This window comes from Lepidochelys olivacea (assembly GCF_965140295.1).
Source record: "Lepidochelys olivacea isolate rLepOli2 genome assembly, chromosome: 17".
NCBI lineage: Eukaryota > Metazoa > Chordata > Testudines > Cheloniidae > Lepidochelys > Lepidochelys olivacea.
In genome coordinates, this window is record NC_140427.1 from 12,993,172 (window position 1) to 13,020,086 (window position 26,915).

At 40.3% G+C, this 26,915-nt stretch overlaps 1 protein-coding gene across 1 annotated transcript; it reads right to left on the reverse strand.

Moving 5' to 3' along the window:
- Positions 1-544: 544 nt before the first annotated feature.
- On the reverse strand, positions 545-26,518 carry VKORC1L1 (vitamin K epoxide reductase complex subunit 1 like 1). Its single transcript, XM_084651053.1, has 3 exons — positions 26,275-26,518; positions 5,988-6,097; positions 545-5,343 (listed from the first exon to the last, which is right to left on the reverse strand). Exons 1-3 carry the CDS (start codon positions 26,466-26,468, stop codon positions 5,117-5,119), a joined length of 531 nt encoding a protein of 176 aa, XP_084507179.1. The 5' UTR covers positions 26,469-26,518; the 3' UTR covers positions 545-5,116.
- Positions 26,519-26,915: the final 397 nt, after the last annotated feature.

Consider the following 26,915-nt stretch of genomic DNA (forward strand, 5'->3'; position numbering starts at 1 on the left):
ACAGTGGTTGCTTACTAGATTTTGGATAGTAATTGATATGCATTAAACTGCCTGGGTGTCCCCATTTCTGCACACCATCCCCTGACCAGAATGATTAAGAATACCATCACTTATAGTTCTCCTTTATGCAAATATCTCCTTATGGCCTGATGTAAGGGACTTAAATTTCTGCCCATATATAAAGAAAAGAAAACAGTGGCCACTATTTATTGGGTTTGGATGGTATCAGAGTGTTCTTCCACTCTTGAAGCAACACATTAGAAGCCAAGGGCAATTCTAACCACCACATGCAGCAATAAAAAAGGAAAGATACACTCACTACAGAACTCAGAACAATTTTCTTTTAGTTTCCAAAAGAAAACCCAGACTATGAGGATGTCATGTTTACATTGCATACTTACTTAAATTTTACAGATTTCCTAATTAACTAAAACTCAGAATATAAAAAAGTTTATCCATGTTAAAAAGCAGTCACTCACATGTTATCCAGTACTTTACTGAATACCATATTAATCCCATTACCAGCATTTGAAAGTCATTTAAAAACTTGTTAATTTCTAAACTTTAATTTTTTTTTTTAAAGTTTCTTTCCCCATTTCAACACTGACAGAATGACATACCAACAGCTGTCACATCAAGATACAGAGACAAATTTGACATGGTTAATGCATTACAAACTAGGACTCAGATCCCGACAATATGCACAGGACTTGCAATTTCAGTAGAAAAAGCTACACTTTTGTTCACTTTCCAACAAGACAGATGGTTAAGGGTTCAACATCCATTTGTGTGGTAAGCACGCATGTCAAGGAGAGTCATTTCCTGCTTAAGTTCTCCACAGCTCATTGCAAATTTAAACAAAAAACGGGAACACATACTGCAGGTTTAGAATACTGAGACATTGTCAGAGTGGAGTTAAAGCAGATCTTCACACCTAACAAAAGTAGGCAGTGAGTAAAATAACACTTAGAAATATGTTTGCATGTTGCTTGAAGAACTGTAAACAGTAAATCCTTAAGTCAATGGTGCTCAACCTTTACGTACCCATGTGCACACAACATTCAGCAATACATGAAGCTACAGGAATTTTCTGCACTAGTATCTCTGGGGACTCAGTGCTTCAACCTTCTACTGCTAACATACATCTTTTTGAAAAAAGAAATCACAACTGAGAACATTTCTACAAACAAGATTACAGTGCTGGCTTTAAAACCAGTTTCTAAGGCTCTGACTGAGTCCAAAAAGGCCTCTCGTCAGGTTCATTCAAGCTCTTTGTCTGAACGGCACTACTGCAGTGTAAGAATGATTGCAGCAAGACGCCCACAGGTCATTTCTACATTTATTTTTTTACCAAAAAAAGTTGTGCAACAAATAAACATTTATATATTTACATTAGTTTTCTTTACCTGTTAGCAAAATTGTATTCTAAACCTCTGATATAGAGTATCTCAACCCATACTTGATAAAAGGAACATCTGCCCAATGACTCCACTTTAAATGGATGTTTACTCTGGAGTTTAAAGCACTAGTAATAAATATTAGATGGAACATACTATACAGAACACATACCTAATATTTAGGCCATGCTTAATACAGTTTTACGGTAACAGAATACTTCACTTTTTTTGGACTAGTTTTGTCTAGATCATGTTTAAACAATGTTGGCTGAACCAAAGTCAAGTTTTATCAGATTGTTTATTTAAGTTTAGTTCAAACAAATTAGGAGCCACACTTGCCTCGTGAAGCACCTAACCATCCATTTTGACCAATCAAGACCTATTAGAGACTTAGTACAGTAGAAGACAAGTACTACAGCATACAGAAATTTCTCTCCTCTAAATGGAGAGTTTTGTTCTCACCTCTGATACTTAAAGTGGTGGGAAATGTTTCATCGGCCTTCTTGTAGCAAATACCTTACAATAAGGAGCCTTTTCAGGAATGTTTGCTTTCTAAGCAAGTCTTGGGATTCGATTCTTTTCCCTCTCCTCTTATCACCCTCCAAAACCTGAAAGGGTAGAAGTCCAAATTTTGAACAGCTTTTGTGTTTTGAAGAAAGCACAAAATGGTATGAGTGCTGAAGCCACAGTTGGGATGGAGATTTTTTGTTTGTTTATTTTTTAAGTCTGGATACTAGGTAGCATTTTGCCTTATTCTTGTACCCCAATCTTTCCATGAAAGTTTACCAGAAGTTACCTTTAATTTGAAAAAGCTCAAATTAGCATATTTTAGTACATTTGGCATGCCATTTACTCTGGTTGGGGGGTAGGGGCGGAGAGATGGATTAAGTACTAGTCTGATACCTGGCACATTACTAATTATGACCTGAGCTGTTTTACTGGAAGAAAAATGCTGTCTCTCATTGGCAGCAATAAAGAAGAGAGGTCAAGTATGGGCAGTGTCTACCAAGAATAATTGTTTTGCCCTTTATTCACACAAATTGCATTTTCTCTGACATAAAAGAGAAACACGAGAAGAGGAAGGGGTCATTTCTAGCAAGTGTTATTTCCATGTTAGGATGAATTATAAAGTAAACACTAGAAAAGCACACAAGAAAAAGGATTTAAAATTAAGGGTCAGATTTGCAAGGGTTTGCACGCAGCATCGTGACAAACTCTTATGGAGGCCAAGCCTGATATACACGCAAATGGGGGCCGCAGGCCGGGTGCCTTTTGCAAATCTGGCCCCAGATGATTCTGCTGAACAAACTTTAAAGTTACAGACTGTGCCCGCACAGTTAAGCACAAAGACACAGTGAAGACAGTCAACACCTATATTTTCAGCAGATGGTTTTGGGGGTTTTATGCATTAAGTCATTAATTAGACCAAATAATACTTATTATACTTGTCTCCACTGCTGCTTATTCTCAGATATTAGCATTGTGACTAATCATTTCAAGCAGCCCATGTTCACCTTTTCTTTCATTGAAGAGATGCCTTAGTGTAGCAGATCACATGAATGTATCAAAATAAATCCATACAACAGATTCAACAGTGGTATTTCCCCAAACCTTGAGCCAGGAGAGGGTAAAGCTTTGAGGTACACAGTTTAAAGTTGCTCATGTCAAAGTTCAAGGCATCTGAGAGAACTAAACATCAAGACAAGCTTTAGCTCTAGTCAATACAAAATGTATTTAATGGCGACATTGTCTAGCGCTGTTAGACAAAAGAGACAAGTTATTTAGTGTAACACGTAACAGATGTTACTCACACCATAGAACTCCATCCATAAATCAAATCTCCACCTACTTCCAGGGTAAGAATCAGAAATTTACCTCAACAGTAATTTAAATACTGTTGTGAATTCATCCTAAATATTTATTATCACTATTATACATCATACTTTCACACAGTTAAGTTTATTTTCAACCCTTTAGTGTTTTTAATTCATTTTACAGTACAACACATAAGAACAGTGTCCCTTAAGTAGGCTCATATTTAGTAGAATTAACTAAACTTGCTTCTAAATCTGAAGATGTATTCTTTAAATGATCTAGTTCAATCTAGCTGACATGAGGGAAGAAAAGTCATGGCACCAGCGACTGGAAACTGTTGAATCAATGTATTCTGGATTCACCAAGTTTCAGAGAACACGGTATTTGGCTTGTTTGAGGGTAAATGAAGTATCAGATTATCAGCCCCACATGTCTGTCTAACACACTGGCTTAAGGAACCAATCATATTGCTACCACTTCTCATTCTAAGAACTAAAATGGACCATAGAATACTTTTCTACACACTGTAAGTTTATTTGTTAAATAGCAAGGACGCTTCTGCCTGCCAAGTTCAACACACAAAATATTTGGTTTACGAATTTAAGACAGAAGGCACTTTCAACATTCTACTTCAGGATATATTGAGCGTAGACACACTGTTTACAATTTTGTTTACTTTTTAAAAATAGTTCTTAGAAAGAGCAATGATAGCACTACTGTGTTTCATTTTCAAGAGCATGTTTACCTACTTATCCCACTCAAACAGATAAGACCCCTTGAAAGGGCAATACGTGTCAGTTCTAAAGTTCATTTCTAAATATAACACAAATCAAAGATCCTGAAAAAGATCAGTGAAATATCTGTTCAGTCAGTGCATTACTCAGCTAGCCCAGTAAGTCTCTGGTACCCACTGTAAATTACAATTCTATTTTGCAGCATTCAATGTAATGTCAGATTGTTGTTGGTAACACTGTGTTGGGCTGTCTGACACCAGTTTAAAATGAAAAACAGATCTGCATGAAAATTAAGCCATTCCAAGAAGTGCTACTCAGATAATCTTATGTAAGAGATTTCTCCAGTTTCAACATACCACCTCCCACGCCTTCATGTATTAAATTTCCCAATGGTGGCTTTTTGCAGGCTATGTTAAAGAGTCTTCATTCGGTACAGATATTAAATTACAATTTCATTACTGGATATACCTGAAGTTTTAGCTTTAATTCCATTTTCATTAATAGGGGAAAAAAAGATGGAGCAAAGGTAACATCACTTGTATTTCTGTACTGACTACTACTAGTGCTTCTCATATATGGGCTCATTCCTTCCATTATTTCAATCAATCAATCAACTATAAGCTGAACATTCTTAAAGTTGCTACACTAACAAAATTGACTGTACAGTGACTTCTGCAGGAATGGATCCAATATTTCTAGTTATTTACAATATCATGTTTTAGTCAGATCTACATGTTTAAGTCCATCTGCTAAAAATGTAATACACATACTGTAAACATGGCAACATTAAATATGGTACCTCTATTCTAGGATATTTAAATGGCATGATCACATCTCATCATATCTGAAGTTGAATTTATACACAGGATATTTTCTAGCGTTACCCACTTTACAAGTTGCAAGGAGTCTAGATTTTGTGTGGCTAAGAAATTTCTTCAAAGTAAAGTTAAAGCTTGTCTTTGATTGTATTAGAGCTTTTTCTTTTGTAGCCATATTTAAATTGAAGATTAGCACAGAAATTATCTAGGGCCCCTTCCAATTTACAGTTATTAAAAATATCAGTTATGATTCTTGGGAAAAGTGTCTGATATGAAAAATAAAAAATTACTGCAAAATAAACTTAAATGGAAGTCAGGTCTTCAGACTATCGGTCAAAAGTTCAAACATGTGTTATTCCTGTTTGGGCTGGAGTTGCCGTTTCCAGGCCTCATTCAAGTAAACTAGTCGTTTGTAGTTGATGATAAAGAGAATGAAGTTCAGCAAATATGTGATGACGCATATAATGCAAAATTCCTTCAGCACAAAGTACAGAATGTATGCCAGGTACAGTGACCCTACTACTGACACTATGGAGGATGTCATGAGGATTAGAGCTGCTACTGCACTTGCTGTCATACCTGCAACAAAAGACAAAAATTATTATTGCTACTTTAATGCCCTCATTCCATAGTTAAGCAAAAAAATTATGAACTAAAATTTTAACTATTTCTATTCAGTGAGTTTGTATTCATATAGCTCTGCTTAAAATACCATGAGTCCATGCTGGTTGCAAATCACAATTTGGAGCGGAGTTTCTAGGTTCTGTATTGCAGTTCTTTTTTGATCAGCAGTGTGAGTGGTATTATCATCATCTTTCATGTTCCTGAATTATGGGAAAGTTACCGGTTGATGAGGTTACATCTATGAACATTTTCATTGGTTTTAGATCATATTACAGGGCCGGGCAGATATGGGTTTGCATGTGTTACTAGTCACACATCTTATCTCACTTGTTTGCCTGCTTGCCACATGCAGTCTTTGTGCCAGTGCTCATATTAATGATATAGAAGAATACTAAAAACAATCAAAGTAACTCTTGACGTTATTAGGAGTTTTAGAGCTACCACTGTGACTGGACAGCTAGACTGGTGTAAATTGTGACTTGCACCAGTGCAATTTATCGTGGTTTCATCCAGGTTTAGCAATGTTTATATCAATGTCCTGTTTTATTAACATCTACATTGTTATATACTTTAGATCATAAACAAAGTTAAATACTTACCAAGTAACATTTGTAGTATATAAAATACAAGTCCAAAGACACTGTTTGGCTGATTTATTGCACTGTCCTTTCCAAAGATGGAACCCAACAGACCAAATCCTCGACCCCATCTGTAAAATAACAAACACCAATAATCCCAGATTTGAGATCTGCTTCTTTCTAACCCAAATTTCACTTTAGTACCATAGGACGATATTCTGGTGCAACTAGAGCATTCCCTATATGTAGCTCAAACTTTGCTTTAAAAAAATACTTTGTCATAATGAGGGTGTACTGGATACAACGCTATCTCATGCATCCATGCTAAAATTGGGATTTATTACATTCAGTACCAGTATAACCACAAAAAAATGCAAGACATCATAACAAGTCATTTATTTCTGTAGGAGTTATCAGTTTGAAAATCTTGCTAATGCTTATAAGCTATAATGGTAAGTCAGGATTTATTGAGGAAACCGTTAGCAGAATCTCTCTCCACAATATTATACGGAATGTGATTCTGATGTAGCGTCTCAACAGGGCAGGCTTCAATTTTATAAATGATAAAGTTATAAAAGTAATAGTACAAAATAGCAACTACAGTAAGAAGGAATTTTCTAATCAACAATCGTGTATTTGTGCTAGGAATAGATGGTTCCTTCTCTCTAAGACCGAACACGTCAAGAAATATTAGTGGCCAGAGCAAAGTAAGGATAATTTTTTAAAAGTGACAACTGAAAGAGGAGATAAGCAAAGTAACTTGAATACTGAAGCAATGTTAAATTACAGAACATTAGATTTCTATTACTATTTATAAGTTAGATGTCACCTGCATTTTCTCCAACTATCAAGCCAAAGTTTCCCTACGTCTGACTTCCCCACACTTTAACAGCCCCGATGAGGATGATTTAGTGCTTTTCATCTCCAAACACTTTCAAATCAGGTACGCTTCTATGAGCAACATTTTCAAAACATCCTCAGATCAGACATAGTTAAAGCAAATCAGCCACTTCGGAAAAGTGGGCTCATTGGTTGAACTACTATGCCCACCAGCCGCCTCATCCATCTCCTCCAAACACTGTAGAGAGAATTACACACCAATTCCTAGATAGAGTCTGACTAGACAGTCAACTGTATTAAAAGCACACTAATTTGTTCCAATATGAGTGTGTTCCTTGGAAATGCTACATGAATCCATGTTCTCCTAAACCTCAAAATGAATGTATGAGAAATGAAATTTAAGTATAAATATGAAAACCCATATTGCTTAAACAAATTGTTCTTCCAGTGTTAAAAAAATCGCAAAATACCTGGTTTCCTCAATAAGCCAAGTGTGAGCAGAAGAGTTGGGTTTTTTAAATTAAATCTTATACTAGGCAAAAATTAAAGTTTATGACCCTATCCACTGGTGGAAAGCTTCCTATAGCAAGTGGACCTTCAGTCCTAGGTATTATGCTCTTACCTACTTTGACCCCAATCCTGCAAACACTTATACACAGGTTTAACTTTACTAATTTGTGTAAGGCCAGGTCTACACTACAGAGTTAGGTCAACATAAGCTGCCTTACGTAGACCTATGTAAGCGTCTACACTAAAATGTAGCTCCCAAAGACGTAAATCACCCACTACATTGATTTAACTCCACCTCCACGAAAGAGGTAGCACTTAGGTCGATGTTTTTAGGATAGACACTGAGTTACTTACGTTGCCTGTTGGCTGTCAGCCCCAGGATGAGGGGGCCTGCAACTGTCAGCCCTGGGCTGGGGGTTAAGGCAGTGGAAGCACTCTTGGTGAGGGTGCACAGAAGGAGCATTAGTGTGGACATGAAACACCGCTTTAATTACTGCTGTGGCTGTACGTCAACTTAAGTTGACTTAGGATACGTCTACACTACAAAATTAAGTGTGACAGAGTTCAAAGACTGGAAATCCTGCAGCAGATTCCCATTGTTACCACACTCGCCTAATCAGTGGCACGCAGTTTCACACCACAAATCTGTGTAAGGAGTGAAAACATGTGAAATTCTCTTGTACTTGGTTCCTTTCCGTCTCTGTCTCAAATGGCTTACTAACAGGCAATTTATTATTGCTGATATTTAATCTGTTTGTGAGTTGGCAGCATTTAATTTCTTTATAAAATTCCTGGGTGGAGCTCCAGTGCTTCTGATCCAGTACTTCTCACAGGTGTCACCTCTAGAGTTCATGGTAATGTCCCTCCTCAGCACTAAACTTTTCTATCTCCAGCTTGTTTGACTGCTTCTCAGGTGATCAAAATTTAAACTGAAGTAAATATTCATGATAAAGAGCATGCAAATTACAAGGCTACCAGACTCAGAACCAGATTTGGGTTTCTTAGCCCTCATCTTCCAGGACTTGTAAGGGTTGGAAAGGCAGTACACTAAACTCAAGTAGGGTCTTCATGGTCCCAGAAGCATGGACTACTTCCAGAAAAGAAGTAACTTGGCTGTGTCATTCTCTAAGTTATGGACTAGCTCTCATTAACTTATTACAAGTACTGATACAAACAGTCAAAGTTTCCATGCATCTAGTAGGTATCAAACAGAGGAAGTATGCCAGAGTAGCACCAAGCAGACATGTTAATAACACATACTTATATTTACAACCATGTGCAACTTTTGTTTACAAGTAGCTTCTCAAACCTTTTTCTCTACTGTAATAGTACAAACCTGGTTTCCTTCAAGTTTGGGCAAGCATGTAACTTCTCTGCATCATTTGGTCATCTCAATTAGGAAGTACAAAGAAAATCCCATTTCAGAGTTTTTATTGCATTTGCATTTAGTATACCGAGTGTGTGATCATATTCTAAAATTTTTTGGAAAGTCTCTTGTAGATCATTAGCTCTCTGGTGCAGTGAATAGTAGTAGCATTTAGTGAATAGTAGTAGCATAACAGTTTTTGGCAATTCAGTTGACGTACCTCGGCAAGAGAAGGTCCTATGCAATTGGGGCAGTGGCTTTTGGGATCAATATGAGCATATCGTTTATTAATTTGTCTATGGCAGGTTGCTAACCCTTTCCTGTGTCCTGATGGAGGCAGCCTCTACTGCTGACTGTGTAGTGTTCCATCTGCATTAAAACTTGCATTATTTTAATAAGTGAGATGGCTTGCATACATAGCTCAAACATCATCCAAAGTCTAATGGATGGCTATGCAGTACTGCACAAGATGACAGCCCTTTCCATAGAGAAAGTGCACAAAATGCATACATAAAGTATGCTTTTTTCAAAATCAAAATGGGACTCTAAACTTCTTGCATCTTCCATTTGGTGAGAAAAGTTTACTTGCTTTTCTCTTTTGCTATGTCTACACTACAGCAGAACAGCTGCACCGACACTTAACACTTCAAGCTTTTAAAGCTGCAACAAGGCCAACAAAATATATAATGAACTATTCCATGTTGCAGACACCTCTACCATCCTGATCTTTTTACAGCTACATACAGATGGCTAAATTTAGTGAGCCCCTCATTATAGGGCTGACTTCAGAATCTTTCCATTAGCAAAACTGTTCTTCTGCATTGTCCCAAGAAGGCCACTCTTCCAAACGCAGAGTTGCTGTTTGTTTAGGTTTATGCCAAGCTTTTCCCAGAACCATTTCCCAGATTGGACCACATCCACCACCTGTGCAATCCTCCACAGATTTGAATCATTGTGAAATATTGTATGCTCTAAGATCTTTTGGAGCTTATTTACATGGGAGGAGCAGATTATGGCTTTGCTAAAGAGGTCTTTACAAACTGGAGATTTTAACAGTCTTGGGGATGATGATTCTGATTCCTTCCCTATGCGATTTAATTTTATTTTCAATATCTTTGGAAATTCCAACATGGTTTACATGAAAAGTTCAAATTTCTGTAGTATTCTAGTTTCCATTCTGTAGCCAGTGAAGGTTTTTGGAAGAGATAGTTTGCTGCAACTGTGAAGAAGCAATTTGTTATCGACTTGTCTGAGAGATTCAACAGACTTGGCTCTGACAGACCTCAGAAACTGGGTGCCCTCCTCAATGGCAGTAACTGTTCTACTAATTACCAATTCCCATGCAATCCGTGCCACACATCGGCTCTATTGCTTTGGATTAAGGAATCATTTTGAACTAGAATTCCAGTCTTACTTTATTGAACAGTGCTAGTTTGTTGGCTTAACTGCTCAAAGGTTCTTCAGGGCCAACGATTTTCAGCTTATAAAATGCTACCGTTTTACATGCTGCTGTAAACTCCCTATTCAGGTTATAGCAAAGTTCACAATAAACAAAGAAGGAAATTCAATTAAACAGTAGTTAATAAAGAACTGGCTGATGCAATAAACTCAAAAAACATAAGAAAATGTACCACTCAAGATCACCAATTCCTTCCCTTTATTGATTTGTAACTGTTGGATCGGACAAGTGTTCAGTTGCGAAAGTAATGCAAAATAAAAGTACTGCATGATTTGGTGTTACACAAAAACTATACTTGGCATGTGTACGTATGCCACAAGCAAGTTTCACTCAGTTAGAGGAGAGGCAATTTGCATGAATTTTAAGACAGTTTTAAAAAAGTTTCCTTTAGGAAAGATTCTGCTGCCTGCCTCAAAGAGAACTTCAAAATACCATTTCAAATTTTTCCTCCTTCAAGTTATCACAGCTTGTCAGCTCTACTTAAGTTGTTTGCAACTAATACCCTTAATGTTTTAGACAACTTTATGACTTGAAAGCGTTCTTAAAAATTTATGTAAAAAAGACCTCAGAGTAAAGAACCTGACACACAATAAATTTAGAATAGTTTATCTAGCTTTACCAGAATCACTAGAACTGTGAATACCGCACACAATTCTATTCACACATGTCCCTTTTAAAAGAGTGGAAGATAGGCAACATCTAAAGGGTTTGACAATTTTGACTTGTGGCATTTAAAAAGGCTCAGAAGCAACCAATTCTTAATGTTTTACTATAAATATATGCAATTACCTATATTTGACCCTTGTCTTCCTCTTGTTACACCGTGGCACTGATGTGTCATTCTGTCCATCCATGATGAATGCTCAACGAAAACTTTAGAAACTGTTAATCATTAGCTCTGATCAGCTATGAATTTCACTCATGTTCAAGAACACCACATCCAAAGGAAAGGAGGACTTGAGCATAAGCTTTCATGAGCTACAGCTCACTTCATCGGATGCATTCAGTCGAAAATACAGTGGGGAGATTTATATACACAGAGAACATGAAACAATGGGTGTTACCATACACACTGTAATGAGAGTGATCAGGTAAGGTGAGCTATTACCAGCAGGAGAGCAGGCAGGGGGGTGGAGGGACCTTTTCTGGTGATAATCAAGGTGGGCCATTTCCAGCAGTTGAATAAATGGATACAAATCAGACATCAAGAATTATAACATTCAAAAACCAATCGGAGAACACTTCAATCTCTCTGGTCACTCGATTACAGACCTAAAAGTGGCAATTCTTCCACAAAAAAGCTTCAAAAACAGACTTCAACAAAAGAGTTCTGAATTGGAATTAATTTGCAAACTGGATACAATTAACTTAGGCTTGAATAAAGACTGGGAGTGGATGGGTCATTACACAAAGTAAAATTCTTTCCCCATGTTATTCCCCCCCACACACACACACTGTTCCTCAGATGTTCTTGTCAACTCCTGGAAATGGCCCACCTTGATTATCACTACAAAAGTCCCCGCACCCGCTCTCCTGCTGGTAAATAGCTCACCTTACCTGATCACTCTTGTTAAAGTCTGTATGGTAACACCCATTGTTTCATGTTCTCTGTGTATATAAATCTCCCCACTGTATTTTCCACTGAATGCATGCGATGAAGTGAGCTGTAGCTCACGAAAGCTTATGCTCTAATAAATTTGTTAGTCTAAGGTGCCACAAGTCTATTTCCTTGTTACTTTGTTCTTTCTTCTTTCCATTTCCTCTATACGCATTTAGGATCTCTCTCTTTCCTTTATTGGTCCTTTCCTGTTGTCTGGCCTCTCCTTCCATTCATCCCCTCTTGTTTCAATCCCACTGTTTACTCCCCTTTTCCAGTTCCCTTCTTTCCCCCTCTCCTTTCCTCTCCTCCTCCTCCTCTCACTTTGGGGAGTTGTTTTCCTTATTTTGGGCCTGGGGGTGGGGGGCAGCTGTTGTGTTGGCAAAACAGCCAGTACAGAGTTTCCTTATGACAAGATGAGTCATGTAAAGAAGGCACCTTTTGTGTGCCCACACGTGTTGCACTGCCCCGGCACCGGCTATGTAGAATGTATACAGCCCTTGCAAGGATAGTCCGATGCATCCGATGAAGTGAGCTGTAGCTCAAGAAAGCTTATGCTCAAATAAATGTGTTAGTCTCTAAGGTGCCACAAGTCCTCCTTTTCTTTTTGCAGATACAGACTAACACGGCTGCTACTCTGAAACCTGTCATTATGCAAGATCCAAAGGAGTGCACTTGAAGAACTGGCTACTCCATTCTAAGTTAGCAAAGGCAGCTAAAAGTAGCATCTTTGCTATTATGCATCGCAAGGTTCTTTACAAGTGACTAAACAAACAGCTTACATGTTTAATACTGGTTTAGGAGCTGGCAACAGCTATCAGTGTCTCAAACGGAGAATGAATGTAATTCCGAGCTTGTTAAGTGCAATAAAACCGAACAAAAAACAAACAACCCACCACCCTTAAAATTGATGGCCAGGAATCAAATGACTAGCATCCAGATGACTACATACCCAGATTCAATTTGGAATATAAGTTCTAATAAGGTCAATAAAGCTGGCCTGAACTCATGGGGTGCACCTTTGATCTTTACATCAGCTTTTGATTAAAGGACCTAGAATGTGCGTTAATATGTAGCAAGGATAAGAACCTTGGTTGCAGCTTTTGCACAACTCCGCTAGAGACTTTGGATTAAGCCCAGTTCACAGCTATAAGGTCACTTGGGTCACTCTGCCAGTCTTAACTGAAGCTCTTTAAAAGCCAACAAAGAATAGAGTCAAAGTTCCAGTTTGTAACCTTGCCAACAGTGCTCAAAAATACATTTCAGACATTTACTTTCATGATTGATTTTAAATATTAGTATACTTAAGAACGAAGATATTTTATTCTATATACCTTTTACACTTCACATAAGAAATGATAATTAGGGCTATCAAGTGATTAAAAAAATGAATCATGATTAATCACACGATTAAAAAATTAATCGATTAATCACACTGTTAAACAATAAAATACCATTTATTTAAATATTTTTGGATGTTTTCTACATTTTCAAATATATTGATTTCAATTACAACACAGAACACAAAGTATACAATGTTCACTTTATATTTATTTTTTATTTACATTTGCACTGTAAAAAACAAAAGAAATAGTTTTTCAATTCACCTAATACAAGTACTGTAATGCAATCTCTGAAAGTTGAATTTACAAATGTAGGTTTATGAACAAAAAAATAACTGCATTCAAAAACAAAACAACGTAAAACTTTAGAGCCTACAAGTCCATACAGTCCTATATCTTGTTCAGACAATCGCTCAGACAAACAAGTTTGTTTACATTTGCAGGAGATAATGCTGCCCGCTTCTTGTTCACATCACCTGAAAGTGAGAACAGGTGTTCTCATGGCACTGTTGTAGCCGGTGCCACAAGATATTTACGTGCCAGATGCACTAAAGATTCATATGTCCCTTCATGCTTCAACCACCATTCCAGAGGACATTTGTCCATGCTGATGATGGGTTCTGCTTGTTAACAATCCAAAGCAGTGTGGACCAACGCATGTTCATTTTCATTACCTGAATCAGATGCCACCAGCAGAAGGTTGATTTTCTTTTTTGGAGGTTTGGGTTCTGTGTTTCCACATTGGAGTGTTGCTCTTTTAAGACTTCTGAAAGCATGCTCCACAGCCTGTCCCTCTCAAATTTTGGAAGGCACTTCAGATTCTTAAACCTTGGATCAAGTGCTGTAGCTATCTTTAGAAATCTCACATGGGTACTTTCTTTGCGTTTTGCCAAATCTGCAGCGAAAATGTTCTTAAAATGAGTAACGTGCTGGGCCATCATCCGAGACTGCTAGAACATGACATATATGGTTGAATGCGGGTAAAATAGAGCTGAAGACATACAATTCTCTCCCAAGGAGTTCAGTCACAAATTTAATTAATGCATTGTATTTTTAATGAGCATCATCAGCATGGAAGCATGTCCTCTGAAATGGTGGCGGAAGTATGAAGGGACATACAAATATTTAGCATATCTGGCATGTAAATACCTTACAATGTCGGCTACAAAAGTGCCAAGCAAACGCCTGTTCTCACTTTTTGGTGAGATTGTGAACAAGACGTGGACAGCATTATCTCCTGAAAATGTAAACAGACTTGTTTTTCTGAGCAATTTGATTGGCTGAACAAGAAGTAGGACTGAGAGGACTTGTAGGCTCTAAAGTTTTGCATTGTTTTGTTTTTGAGTGCAGTTACGGAACCAAAAAAAAAAATCTACATTTGTAAGTTGCGCTTTCACAATTAGGAGATTGCACTACAGGCATATTGAAAAAATACGTTTTTCTTTTTTTACAGTACAAATATTTGTAATCAGAAATAATAATATAAAGTGAGCACTGTACACTTTGTATTGTGTTGTAACTGAAATCAATATATTTGGAAATGTACAAAAAACATCCAAAAATATTTAATAAATTTCAATCGGTATTTTATTGTTTAACAGTGCAATTAAAAATGTGATTAATAGCGATTAATTTTTTTAATTGCAATTACTTTTTTTGAGTTAATCGTGTTGAGTTAACTGCAATTAATCAACAGCCCTAATACAATAATAATAATAATAGCAGCAGCAGCTAGACTACAATCTCACGTATTTCAGCTTTTAGATCTATAGCAGATTCACATGCAGATGCCAATTTTATAGCAGACACTGCTGGCTATTCAACCTAAGACTTAACAGCAATTTTCTTCATTCTAGGTAAGCTTTGCTAAGTTACTTAGGCCTTGTCTACACTTGTAAGTTGGAGCGCATTAAATCATCCCTGCGTGCCCCAACTCCTGAGGTGTCTACACTGGCAAGGCATGTAGAGCGCCCAGACTCCGTGGCTGGAGCACGCCTGGTCATCCACCTCCACGAGAAGCATAGAGCTTTCTGCGCCCCGGCTGGAGCAGCACAGTGCCAGGAGGCACTCTGACTGGCCTCAAGGAAGTGTCCCACAATGCCTGTTCTAGGCACTCTGGTTATCACTTTGTAGTATACTGCCCTGCCCTCAGGTGACCAACAGTCAGACCTGCCCTTTAAATTCTCTGGGAATTTTGAAAGTCCCCTTCCTGTTTGCTCAGCAAGGCATTGAGTGCTCTCAGAGCATCTTTCCAGGTGACCATGCCTCCATGCGATCCCCAGTATAGAGCAATGGCGAGGTGCTAGACCTCATCAGTGTTTGGGGGGAGGAAGTTGTCCAGTCCCAGCTGCGCTCCAGCTGTGGGAATTACAACACTTACAGGCAGATATCAAGGGCCATGACAAAAAGGGGCCATGACCGGGACACAGTGCAGTGCAGGGTTAAAATGAAGGAGCTAACGCCTACTACAAAACGCGGGAGGCAAACTACCGCTCGAGAGCTGCCGCCACAACCTGCTGGTTCTACAAAGAGCTGGACAAGATACTTGGGGGTGACCCCAACTCCACTCCAAAGAGCACCATGGATGCTTCAGAGGCCGTGGCAGCCTAGAATGCAACAAGGCAGGAGGAGGAAAGCAGGAATGAGGGTGCTGAGGAGGAGGGGAGCCCAGAACCAGAGAACAGCCCAGCATCCATAGATGCATGCAGCCAGAAGCTGTTTTCAAGCCAGGAGGAAGGTAACCATTCGCAGCAGATGGTGCTTGGGGAAGAACAAACAGCAGAGGAAGTGCCCAGTAAGCGGCTTTTATTTTGAGAAGGGAGTTGTTGGGTGTGGGCTGTTGGGGAGAGGAGGGTTGCAGAAACAAGGGTTAGGGCTGCGTGCATGCCTAGATGCGGAATAGGGCTTTGATGTACTCTCACATATTGCAGTAATTGGCCTCAGTGATCTCATCGAAGGTCTCATGCAGAAACAGGGCAATCCAACTGCACAGGTTCCTTGGCGGAGCCACTGTGCTCATTGTCCGAGTAAGGCTAACATATCTGCACCACTGTGCCGTGAGAGGCAGGGGAGGGGACCATTGCTGCACACAGGCAAATCGCATAAGGGCCAGGGCTGAAGCCGCATTGTTACCCAGAGTCACAGTTCTTCTGAGCAGGATGTGATTAATGGCCCTGCACACTTGCCTCAACACGATTCCAACCGTCGACTTGCCCACTCCAAACTGGTTAGTGACCGATTGGTAGCTGTCTGGAGTAGCCAGCTTCCAGACTGCAATCACCACGAGCTTCTCCACAGACAGGGCAGCTCTCAATCTCGTGTCCTTGCACTGTAGGGTGGGGGCGAGCTCAGCACACAGTCCCATAAAAGTGGCTTTCCTCATCCGAAAGTTCTGCAGCCACTGCTCTTCATCCCAGACTTGCATGACGATGTGATCCAACCACTCAGTACTTGTTTCCCAAGCCCAAAAGCAGCGTTCCACGGCGGTGAGCATGTTTGTGAATGCCACAAGCAATCTCACGTCGTATGCATTAAGCGTGTCGACATCATCATCAGACTCCTCACTGTCACTTTGTAGCTTAAGGAGTAACTCAACTGCAATTCGTGATGTGCTGGTGAGACCATATTCCTCAGCAGTTCGGGATCCATTCCCGCAGACCAAAAGGGAAGACAGAGCGCGCAGAACAGAAACCATTGAAAGATGGCTCCAAATGTGGCCGGAAGCACAGGGACTGCCAGGACGCGAAGCGATGCATCACACGGCATTGGGACAGGACCCATGATGCCCCGCACCCCCCATCCTCCTTCCCACAAGCCTCAGCACCAGAATGGGAAGAGGTACTCTGTGGGATAGCTGTCCATAATGCACCACTCCAAAAGCTGCTCCAAGTGCTGCAAATGTGACCACACCACTGCACTTGCAGCTGACAGTGTGAACACATGGCAGCCCTTTTCCTGCTGCTGGTTTAACTCCTGGCACGCTACATCTGCAAGAGCATGTCTACATTTAAACCATTGCAGCTGGGCCGCTGTGGTGCTTCAGTGCACATACTCACTCCAACAATGAGAGGATCTCCAGTCACCGTAGTTAATCCACCTCCTGAAGAGGCAGGAGCTAAGCTGACTGTTTGATATAGCACAGTAGGTGCTATAGCAGATGGCAAGTTTCTGCAGTGAAAATAAGATTTAGAAAGTAACTATACTAGTGGCTTTCAAAACAACTTCTTTCATACAACAAAAATGATTAATCCATATATAACTGCAAAAGTTTTCAAATATCCTGGTATTTTTGCTCTGGAACAACCCAAAACCAAGACCTGGTCTATTCTACAGAGTTAGGTCAACGTAAGGCAGCTTACATAGAATCATAGAATATCAGGGTTGGAAAGGACCTCGGGACGTCATCTAGTCCAACCCCCTGCTCAAAGCAGGACCAATCCCCAGCTAAATCATCCCAGCTAGGGCTTTGTCAAGCCTGACCTTAAAAACCTCAAAGGAAGGAGATTCAACCACCTCCCGAACACCTCCAGTGCTTCACCGCCCTCCTAGTGAAAAAGTTTTTCATAATATCCAACCTAAACCTCCCCCGCGCAACTTGAGACCATTACTCCTTGTTCTGTCATCTGCTACCATTGAGAACAGTGTAGAGCCATCCTCTTTGGAACCCCCTTTCAGGTAGTTGAAAGCAGCCATCAAATCCCCCCTCATTCTTCTCTTTTGCAGACTAAACAATCCCAGTTCCCTCAGCCTTTCCTCATAAGTCTTGTTTTCCAGTCCCCTAATAATTTTTGTTGCCCTCCGCTGGACGCGTTCCAATTTTCCACACCGTTCTTGTAGTGTGGGACCCAAAACTGGACACAGTACTCTAGATGAGGCCTCACCAATGTTGAATAGAGGGAAACGATCACATCCCTCCATCTGCTGACAATGCCCCTACTTATACAGCCCAAAATGCCGTTAGCCTTCTTGGCAATAAGGGCATACTGTTGACTCATATCCAGGTTCTCGTCCACTGTAACCCCTAGGTCCTTTTCTGCAGAACTGCTGCCTAGTCATTCGGTCCCTAGTCTGTAGCAATGCATGGGATTCTTCTGTCCTAAGTGCAGGACTCTGCACTTGTCTTTGTTGAACCTCATCAGATTTCTTTTGGCCCAATCCTCCAATTTGTCTAGGTCCCTCTGTATCCTATCCCTACCCTCCAGCGCATCTACCACTCTTCCCTGTTTAGTGTCATCTGCAAACTTGCTGAGGGTGCAGTCCACACCATCCTCCAGATCATTAATGAAGATATTGAACAAAACCAGCCCCAGGACTGATCCTTGGGGCACTCCGCTTGCTACCGGCTGCCAACTAGACATGGAGCCATTGATCACTACCCTTTGAGCCCAATGATCTAGCCAGCTTTCTATCAACCTTATAGTCCATTCATCCAGCCCATACTTCTTTAACTTGCTGGCAAGAATACTGTGGGAGACCGTATCAAAAGCTTTGCTAAAGTCAAGGAATAACACGTCCACTGCTTTCCCCTCATTCACAGAGCCAGTTATCTCATCATAGAAGGCAATTAGATTAGTCAGGCATGTCTTGCCCTTGGTGAATCATGCTGACTGTTCCTGATCACTTTCCTCTCCTCTAAGTGCTTCAGAATTGATTCCTTGAGGACCTGCTCCATGATTTTTCCAGGGACTGGGGTGAGGCTGACTGGCCTGTAGTTTCCTGGATCCTCTTTCTTCCCTTTTTTAAAGATGGGCATTACATTAGTCTTTTTCCAGACGTCCAGGACCTCCCCCAATCGCCATGAGTTTTCAAAGATAATGGCTGATGGCTCTGCAATCACATCTGCCAACTCCTCTAGCACCCTTGGATGCAGCGCATCTGGCCCCATGGACTTGTGCACGTCCAGCTTTTCTAAATAGTCCCGAACCACTTCTTTCTCCACAGAAGGCTGGTCACCTCCTCCCCATGCTGTGCTGCCCAGTGCAGTAGTCTGGGAGCTGACCTTGTTCGTGAAGACAGAGGCAAAAAAAAGCATTGAGTACATTAGCTTTTTCCACATCCTCTGTCACAAGGTTGCCTCCCTCATTCAGTAAGGGGTCCACACTTTCCTTGACTTTCTTCTTGTTGCTAACATACCTGAAGAAACCCTTCTTGTTACTCTTAACATCCCCCGCTAGCTGCAACTCCAAGTGTGATTTGGCCTTCCTGATTTCACTCCTGCATGCCTGAGTAATATTTTTATACTCCTCCCTGGTCATTTGTCCAATCTTCCACTTCCTGTAAGCTTCTTTTTTGTGTTTAAGATCAGCAAGGATTTCACAGTTAAGCCAAGGTGGTCCCCTGCCATATTTACTATTCTTTCTACATGACTGGATGGTTTGTTCCTGTAACCTCAATAAGGATTCTTTAAAATACAGCTGGCTCTCCTGGACTCCTTCCCCCCTCATGTTTTTCTCGCAGGGGATCCTGCCCATCAGTTCCCATCAACCTAATTATGTCAGTGTACATACTACAAGCCTTGCTCCTGCTAATGTAAGTTCCCTACTACACCGACATAACTCCGCCTTCAGGAGAGGCACAGGGCTTATGTCAGTGTAGTAAGGACAACACTGTGTCCCTGTGGATACTACCTGTTACTTACATCCGCTACTTGCTGTTATTCTTCTCAATTTCAGGGCTCTATGCTGGAGCTGTGAAACTGACAAGAAAGTCGCTCAGAGTGCTATTACCCTGGGGCAGATGAGGGGCTCCCTGCTCCGAGCCCAGCTGCACTGAGGCTCCCCGGGCTCTTGGCCCCCATACTACCCTCTTAAACTGGTGGAAGTGCTCCTGGTGAGGATGTGCACCACCGACAGAAGAAGGGCAGTGTGGACGTGACCCACTGCAGTAATTGCTGCGGTAGCCGCAAGTCGACCTAACATAGGTTGACTTAAGTTTGTATTGTAGATATGCCCCAACAATCTGAAATCCCTGTTCAATGTGAACTACAGAAGCCAAGTTAAACCCCCTGGAAGACATTTTAGGGTCAACCCTGATGGATCTGTGTTTCCATACAACATACCTACCAAGGTAGCTTAAATACTATAGGAATGTCCACACACTCCTGACCTTCAAGAAAGATCTACTACTTAAACTTTATTTTTTGCTGCACTGAGTCAACAAAAGCCAACAAAAATACTAGCTTGCACTCAGTGTGGTTGAAGTCACAAAAGACAAACCAATAAGGAATCTGTATTGGTGCCTCAATACTGAAGAATGAATAATACTAATCAAAACGACCAGTAAAATTTAAAATAAATGCTGTTTGCTAAGACAGTTCCAAAGAATGGCTCACAGGGTATTTTGCTTTCTACCCCAGATTGCCATTATGGTTGCTAACCTTACACCTCAGTCACTAATAATTGCAGTAGTCAGGGTTAAAAATATTAGAATATTCTCTTGAAACTACAGCAATATAAAAGTGCTGATGTCAGTGGACTTACCATTAAAGAGAAAGATAACTGCTATAAAATGTTCTTAACTTGGAATCAAACTTGACAGACATCAAGTTTACAGGAACTGCCCCACAACAGAACTGAATAGGAACCTGTAATATAAACAGCAGGTTAGGTGTGAAGTCAAAGAAGCTTTGATCTATGTCCCATGGTTTAGATATGGTTTAGGGGTGGTTCTTGTGAACTTGACCTTGATTATATCTAAGGCCTGGTCTATTCTTAAAAGCTGTACCAGTATAAGAATTTTGAATAGGGGTGTGATTTTAAAAAAACACCACCACCAAAGTAGTTATACTGGTAAAAGTTCTAGTATGGATGTGGTCACACTGGGCTGTATATCTTTTTCCTCTTCCTGCATGGGAATAAACAATACTGGTATAACATTTTAATACCAGTATCAAATGTCCAAAATAGGGGGGTTGTACCACTTTAAATAAAAAAGTTATACTTCTATAAATATCTGGCATAGTTAGACAAGCTCTAAACACTATTTATTAATTGTATTTGATAAACTAGTAAACAGATGCCATTGTACAAAGAAAAACATTAGTGGTTACACAGCAATGCTCAGGAACTCCACATGAAACAACTGGAGAACTGCAAAGACTCATCCACAAAAACAGCAAAATTTTCTAGAGCGTGTTTATAAATTAATGACTTTTTAAATTTGACTATCCAAATGTATTTCTTGCATGAGATATACATACAGCCACCAAATGTTTTTCAGCATAGTCATCTTAGAAGGGTTGATAGCTGACGTCCTTCCACACTTGGTAATACCTTGAAGATAGAGTTCCTGAAGTAGATTGTTCGAAGAGTCGCACCCAAGTCAATGTCCACTCTTAAGAGCTATTGGACTTATCTTTATTCTAGGACTTACTTGATAAACTGAATGTGCCCAACTAGATCAATATTGACTATTTCCAAACCCTCCACATTCAGCCACTCGGTGAAGGCTGCAGATATTGTTCAAGATGTAAAATTAAACCTGCCCCAATGGTCACTCACACTAGCCACCAGAAATCTGTCTCAGAGTTGCCACCAACATGTTAACACACATTGGGTTAGGGGCTACACATTAATAGTCATACGCTGACATGCCCCACTCCATAAGACATTTAAAGATCAACCTGGAAGATAGCCAGGAGGCGGAAACATATCTGAAGACCTAAAACAGTCCACTGCAGTATGCAAGGGACAAAGTAGGGGAAAAAAAAACAAAAAAAACCCCAAGCCTTTAGATGAGAGGATTTAAAATTTAAATTTAACTTTTTAAAAATAAAGTATCACAAACAACCTTGCATGTTTCATTCTGGGTTTTTTTTGAAGCTACTCTGGAATAGTCTAGCCTGCTGTAAATAACAGCTATCAGTTCCTTTCATGATTGCCTTTAACAGATTTCATTGTAATTAAAATTTTACCAGCTATTTACAATTATTCTTACACATAAAAGAATTAAGTTATTAAAAACATTACTGTAATTGCCAAGTGAAGATTTTGAATGTTTCCTTAGTTCCTAACATTTTTCTCAGATGCAGTAACATGAGCTTACAGTGTTCTTGCTAACTTTCGCTTGTGAACTCCCTCGGGGACTCAGTTATATTTGGAAGTCTCCCAAGGCTTCCCATGTTACTGAAGTGTCAACACAAATAGATGGAGAGCATTCCATCTCCAAAAGGAAGATAAAATGGTAGAAAGAAAAGTTACTCCATAGCATGCAAGAGATATAAAGGATAGATTTCTTGTACTCTGTAATCATATTAAAGTATAATTTGCCATCAAATACTAAATTTTAAGAAGTTATTTGTAACTCACAAAGTAAATTGTTTCAGTTAAATATAAACATTCTACTTCCTTATTTGAGTATAAAGTGTGTTAATTATAAAATCAGGCCCTCTTTATAGTTTGCCATGTATAGCAAAATAAAATTTATATTCAAGTATACAATAGTTCATTCTTATAATTAGAGGAATATTTAAGAAAGTGGTCTTGCAATGTTGAGCAAACTGTCATTTTAGAGTGGCCTGATACCAGCTTGAAATAAACTCAATAGAAAGCTTATATTTCACATATAAAAGTGAGGAGCTAGATTTCTCTGATTAATTCTTCATGATGAATTAATTTTCAGATACATGGTTTTCCAGGCCTCTCCCCATTAATAGTAGCCTACATTAATTATTTCCCTTTTCAATGCTGAGTCAATACCTGATTCATCTTTTGAGTGACTTGTGAAATGCTAACAGTTTATTAATAGAAAAAATATCTTCCCTGAAGACCAAAAATTAATCCCCAAACTGACCAGATCAAAGCAGAATAAATAAATTTATAGACAAGCTAAATTACACATTTACTTTTAATCTAAACACATCAACTGAATGTTTTTATTCAATCCACCACTTGAACAAACACTTTAAGAAAAGATATTGACCCAAGGGGATTCATCTACAAACCATCAGATCCCATTCAAATTTCAGTCACAAATCTAGCTTAAGGAAGAATACTGTTGCACAACACTAACAAATTAAAGACTGGTCTTTCAGTTGAAGACAGACGACTAACTAATCTATTTGCTGTTATACTGTGAATTTAAATAGCGGATCAGAATAATAAATTAACACTAAAATTACTAGCATACCTGAAAATGCTGGAACACCATAATTTGAGCCTTCACTGTCTCTGCCAACTGTAACTGGAATTTAAGTTCCAATGAAACAGTGCTATTGCTGGAGGTGTCAAACTATTTAACTGAAATACAGTGAAAGGCAAGAAACAGCGTAAAAAGAAAAATCTCCATTTGGCGGTGTTTTAAGAGTGACTATTCTTTCAACAAAAATGCACAGCTCCCCTGCCACAGATAATCCTCTCACTTATGTATTGGAAATATTATCATTTGCTGAAAGCGCGTTCTTCTCCTAATATAGTTTGAAATAAAGATAACTTGCATGCTTAATATCACCTGTTCCACAGACACCCTTTGCATGACTGCTCCACCTGTCTTGAGTTACTTCTTTGGTCCTTGCACATCCTTGTACATCACAGGAACCCAACACTCAGATTGTAGTAGTATATTAGGGCTTGTTTACACTGGCACTTTACAGTGCTGCAACTTTCTCACTATGGGGTGTGAAAAAACACCCTCCTGAGTGCTGCAAGTTTCACTACTGTAAAGTGCCAGTGTAGACGGTGCAGCAGCGCTGGCAGCTATTCCCCTCATGGAGGTGGGTTTTTTTACAGTGCTGGGAGAGCTTTTTAACATTGATAGTGAAGACGTGCCCTTAGTAAGTGCTCTAATTACTCAAATACTCTGAAACCTGCCAAATACTAATGAGCCATTAAAAATTCCTTAAAAAGTTAGAGCACTTTTGCATATTCAAATATTTTGTAAAAATTAATCACAAGACTGTACCTCATTATTTACTTACTTGAAACTTGAGACCTTATATATGCGCAGCATTTTAAGTACAGAAATTAAAGAAAGGGGTGTAAAACCCTATGGTCTAATCTTGAAAATGTTACTTAGGACTACTGTAGTCCCACTGACTTCTGGTCCAAAGGTTGGAAAAATTGATTATTGTGACGGTTGCCCCACTCAGCCAAAACACACAGGACCAGACTTTTGATTTTTTGTTACAGCTTCGGTAACAATTATATTGTTAATGATGTTTGAATAGCTTAACATAAGTGGCCTAATAACAGTTTAATGTAATTGCTCAAGTTGTTTGACCATCTTAATCTAAAGAGAGAAGACTAAGATTTTAAGTTATTTCTCAAAGAGAGAGGGCCAATTCTCAAGTCTTTTCTTGGCTGAAGATTAATCTGATGACTAGCAGAAAAGCAAAAATGAAGTCCCCACCCAGACCCAACAAAATTCCTTTCAGAGATTGGTACATAAACTTCTCAACACAGTATGTTGCAATGTTGGTTTCAATCACAATAAAATTAGTTTTAAGAGTAAGTACTAAGTTATAGTTAGACTAAATTAGAAAGCAAGTCCCATGTACTCTTTCATTTATTACAGGATTATTCTTCCTATGATTAAATCCTGATATGACAATATGATAATTGCCTAATATAAGTATTTTGACTGCTAAAATATTTGAGTTAAATAGAAAAAAAGCCATTTCTGCAATTCTCACTGAATTTAAGCCTTAGGTGTTTGAATAAATAATCATGAACACGTTATCGCAAAAGCATCAACAAAAAAACACAAAACTTTTCAAAAATATAAGCAAGTTGTTTAGAGAATATATGTTTGTTCAAGGACCAAATCCCTCCAGCTCTACAACTTGTTAAACAATAGAGAGAAAGATTTCTAATCTACAAGTGAATGCTGTCTTTGGATAATCCTCTTGTTTCTTAGACTAAAAAATAATTCCTATTAATTTTTCTTTAAAAAAAATTGTGGAAAGCTATATGCACTTAACCACATTTGTAAGTTTATTATAGTTTGAACAGTGAATGGCAAAGTTACAGCACTATTAGTGTGTAAAAATAAGGGATACATACATTCTCCACACCATTTATGATTAAATAACTTAGCTGCTTGCCAATGGAAGTCAGATTAGTACCATATAAAATTTATATTCTATTAATCTCCTAAAATACCTGTAAAAATGGAGAGTAGCTATCCATTTAATTTTATTACTGATACTTAAATAGAGAAGCTCATCCTACAATATTAAGAAAAATCCAAATTTGGAATGGAGTCTTCAGTACTGAAGTAAATTAAGTCTTACCCTTAGCATTAAACATTAAGCATTTTTAAATGCATCAGACAGACACTCATATGCACTATGGGGTAAAACAACATTTACTGAAAAAGCACTTCAACTGTTTATGTTAAAATTAAACAACCTAAACAACCAATATCTTAAATATTTTCCTCAAACACTGATTATTTACACCATTTAATTTTGATGAACCACGTTTTACCAAAAAATGCCTGTCACCCTAATCACTGTGGATGACAAAACACAAATGGCATGTACTTAATCCTCAAACCCTCCTCGCACCCAACAAAAGACACACAGAAGAGCAATTCCTACCTCATTCCCTCAATACATGACACAACAGCCGCTTTCTATCAGCCCGGAATCCACCCCTCATTTATCACAAGTCCATAATGGCAAGATTACCATTTCCCCAAGGCTGTACCCAGCAGAAGCAATTGAAATGAAGATCACAATCTGGCAAAGCGAAATAATCCCACGTCTCTTTAGGTCAGAATCCTCCATCCTCGAGGAGACCCTGACGACAACACCCCTTTACAATTCGTCCCGAGCCATGAAATCTCCGAGTCCTGCAGCCCCCCGTGAGAGGCTAAGGGAGGCAGTGATGGAGCCTCCCTCTCCTCCCCCCTTTGCCCTTGGGGAAGAGGAAACGCACCCCGGTACCCGCTTCACCGGGGAGGGGAGCTTGCTGGGGGGGGTGGGGAGTTTCTTCCCATTACCCCTCAGCTGGAGAAGCGCCAGACCTAGATTCTCCACGTCGCCCACCGGCCTCCTCCACCCACCACCCAGAAGCCAACCCCCCACCCCAATACCTGTCACCCCCGAGTCCACCCCGCCCTCCTGTCCCGCCCACTCCTGGCCCCCGGCGCCGGGCTTTCCCACCTCCCCGGGCGGCCCCGTCCTCTCGGCTCCCTACCCGGCCCCGGCCCCCGTCTCTGGCGCCTGCCGCAGCCCCCGGCGACAGCCCCCTCACCGGGAGGCGATGGCGGCGGAGCAGCGGACCCGCTCGCTGAAGTCGCACAGGGCCCGATAGTGGAGGTCCCGGCCCTTCTCCCGCTCCAGGTGGCAGGCGTAGAGAGAGAGCAGGATGCCGGCCGCGCACACCGCGTAGCGGGCCACCCGCTCCCAGCGCGGCACCGACACTCGCAGCAGGACGGGCGCCGCCATCTTCCCCCCTCCCTCCGCCTCAGCCCCCGACGCGGACCCGGCCAGGGGACAGCAGCGCACGCGCGCCGGGAGCCCATTGGCTCAGCAGCTCGGCCAACCTGGACGTGGCGTTCCGCGCCGGCGGAGGTGCGTCAGGGCGTTCCCAGACGCCACGTCCAGGAAGGGGTGTGGCGCAGGCGCGCTCAGGTCGGAAAGAGGTCACCGTGTGGCGTCCGGGCGCGAGCCGCGAGGCTGGGGGGTGGCGTGTTCGAATCCCTCCGCCGTGTGGTGCGACCAGATTCTCGTGCGACAGCCACCCGTCCAGCTGACCTGGTAGTGGAGTCTTGCCTGCTTATGTCAATGGGGAGAAGGGATCCCCCTTTATCAGTGAGGGATGGGGTCCATGCTGTGGTATCAGTTGAGCTGGGGGCTGGTAGACCCTAATCTCAGATCATCTTCCCTACATTG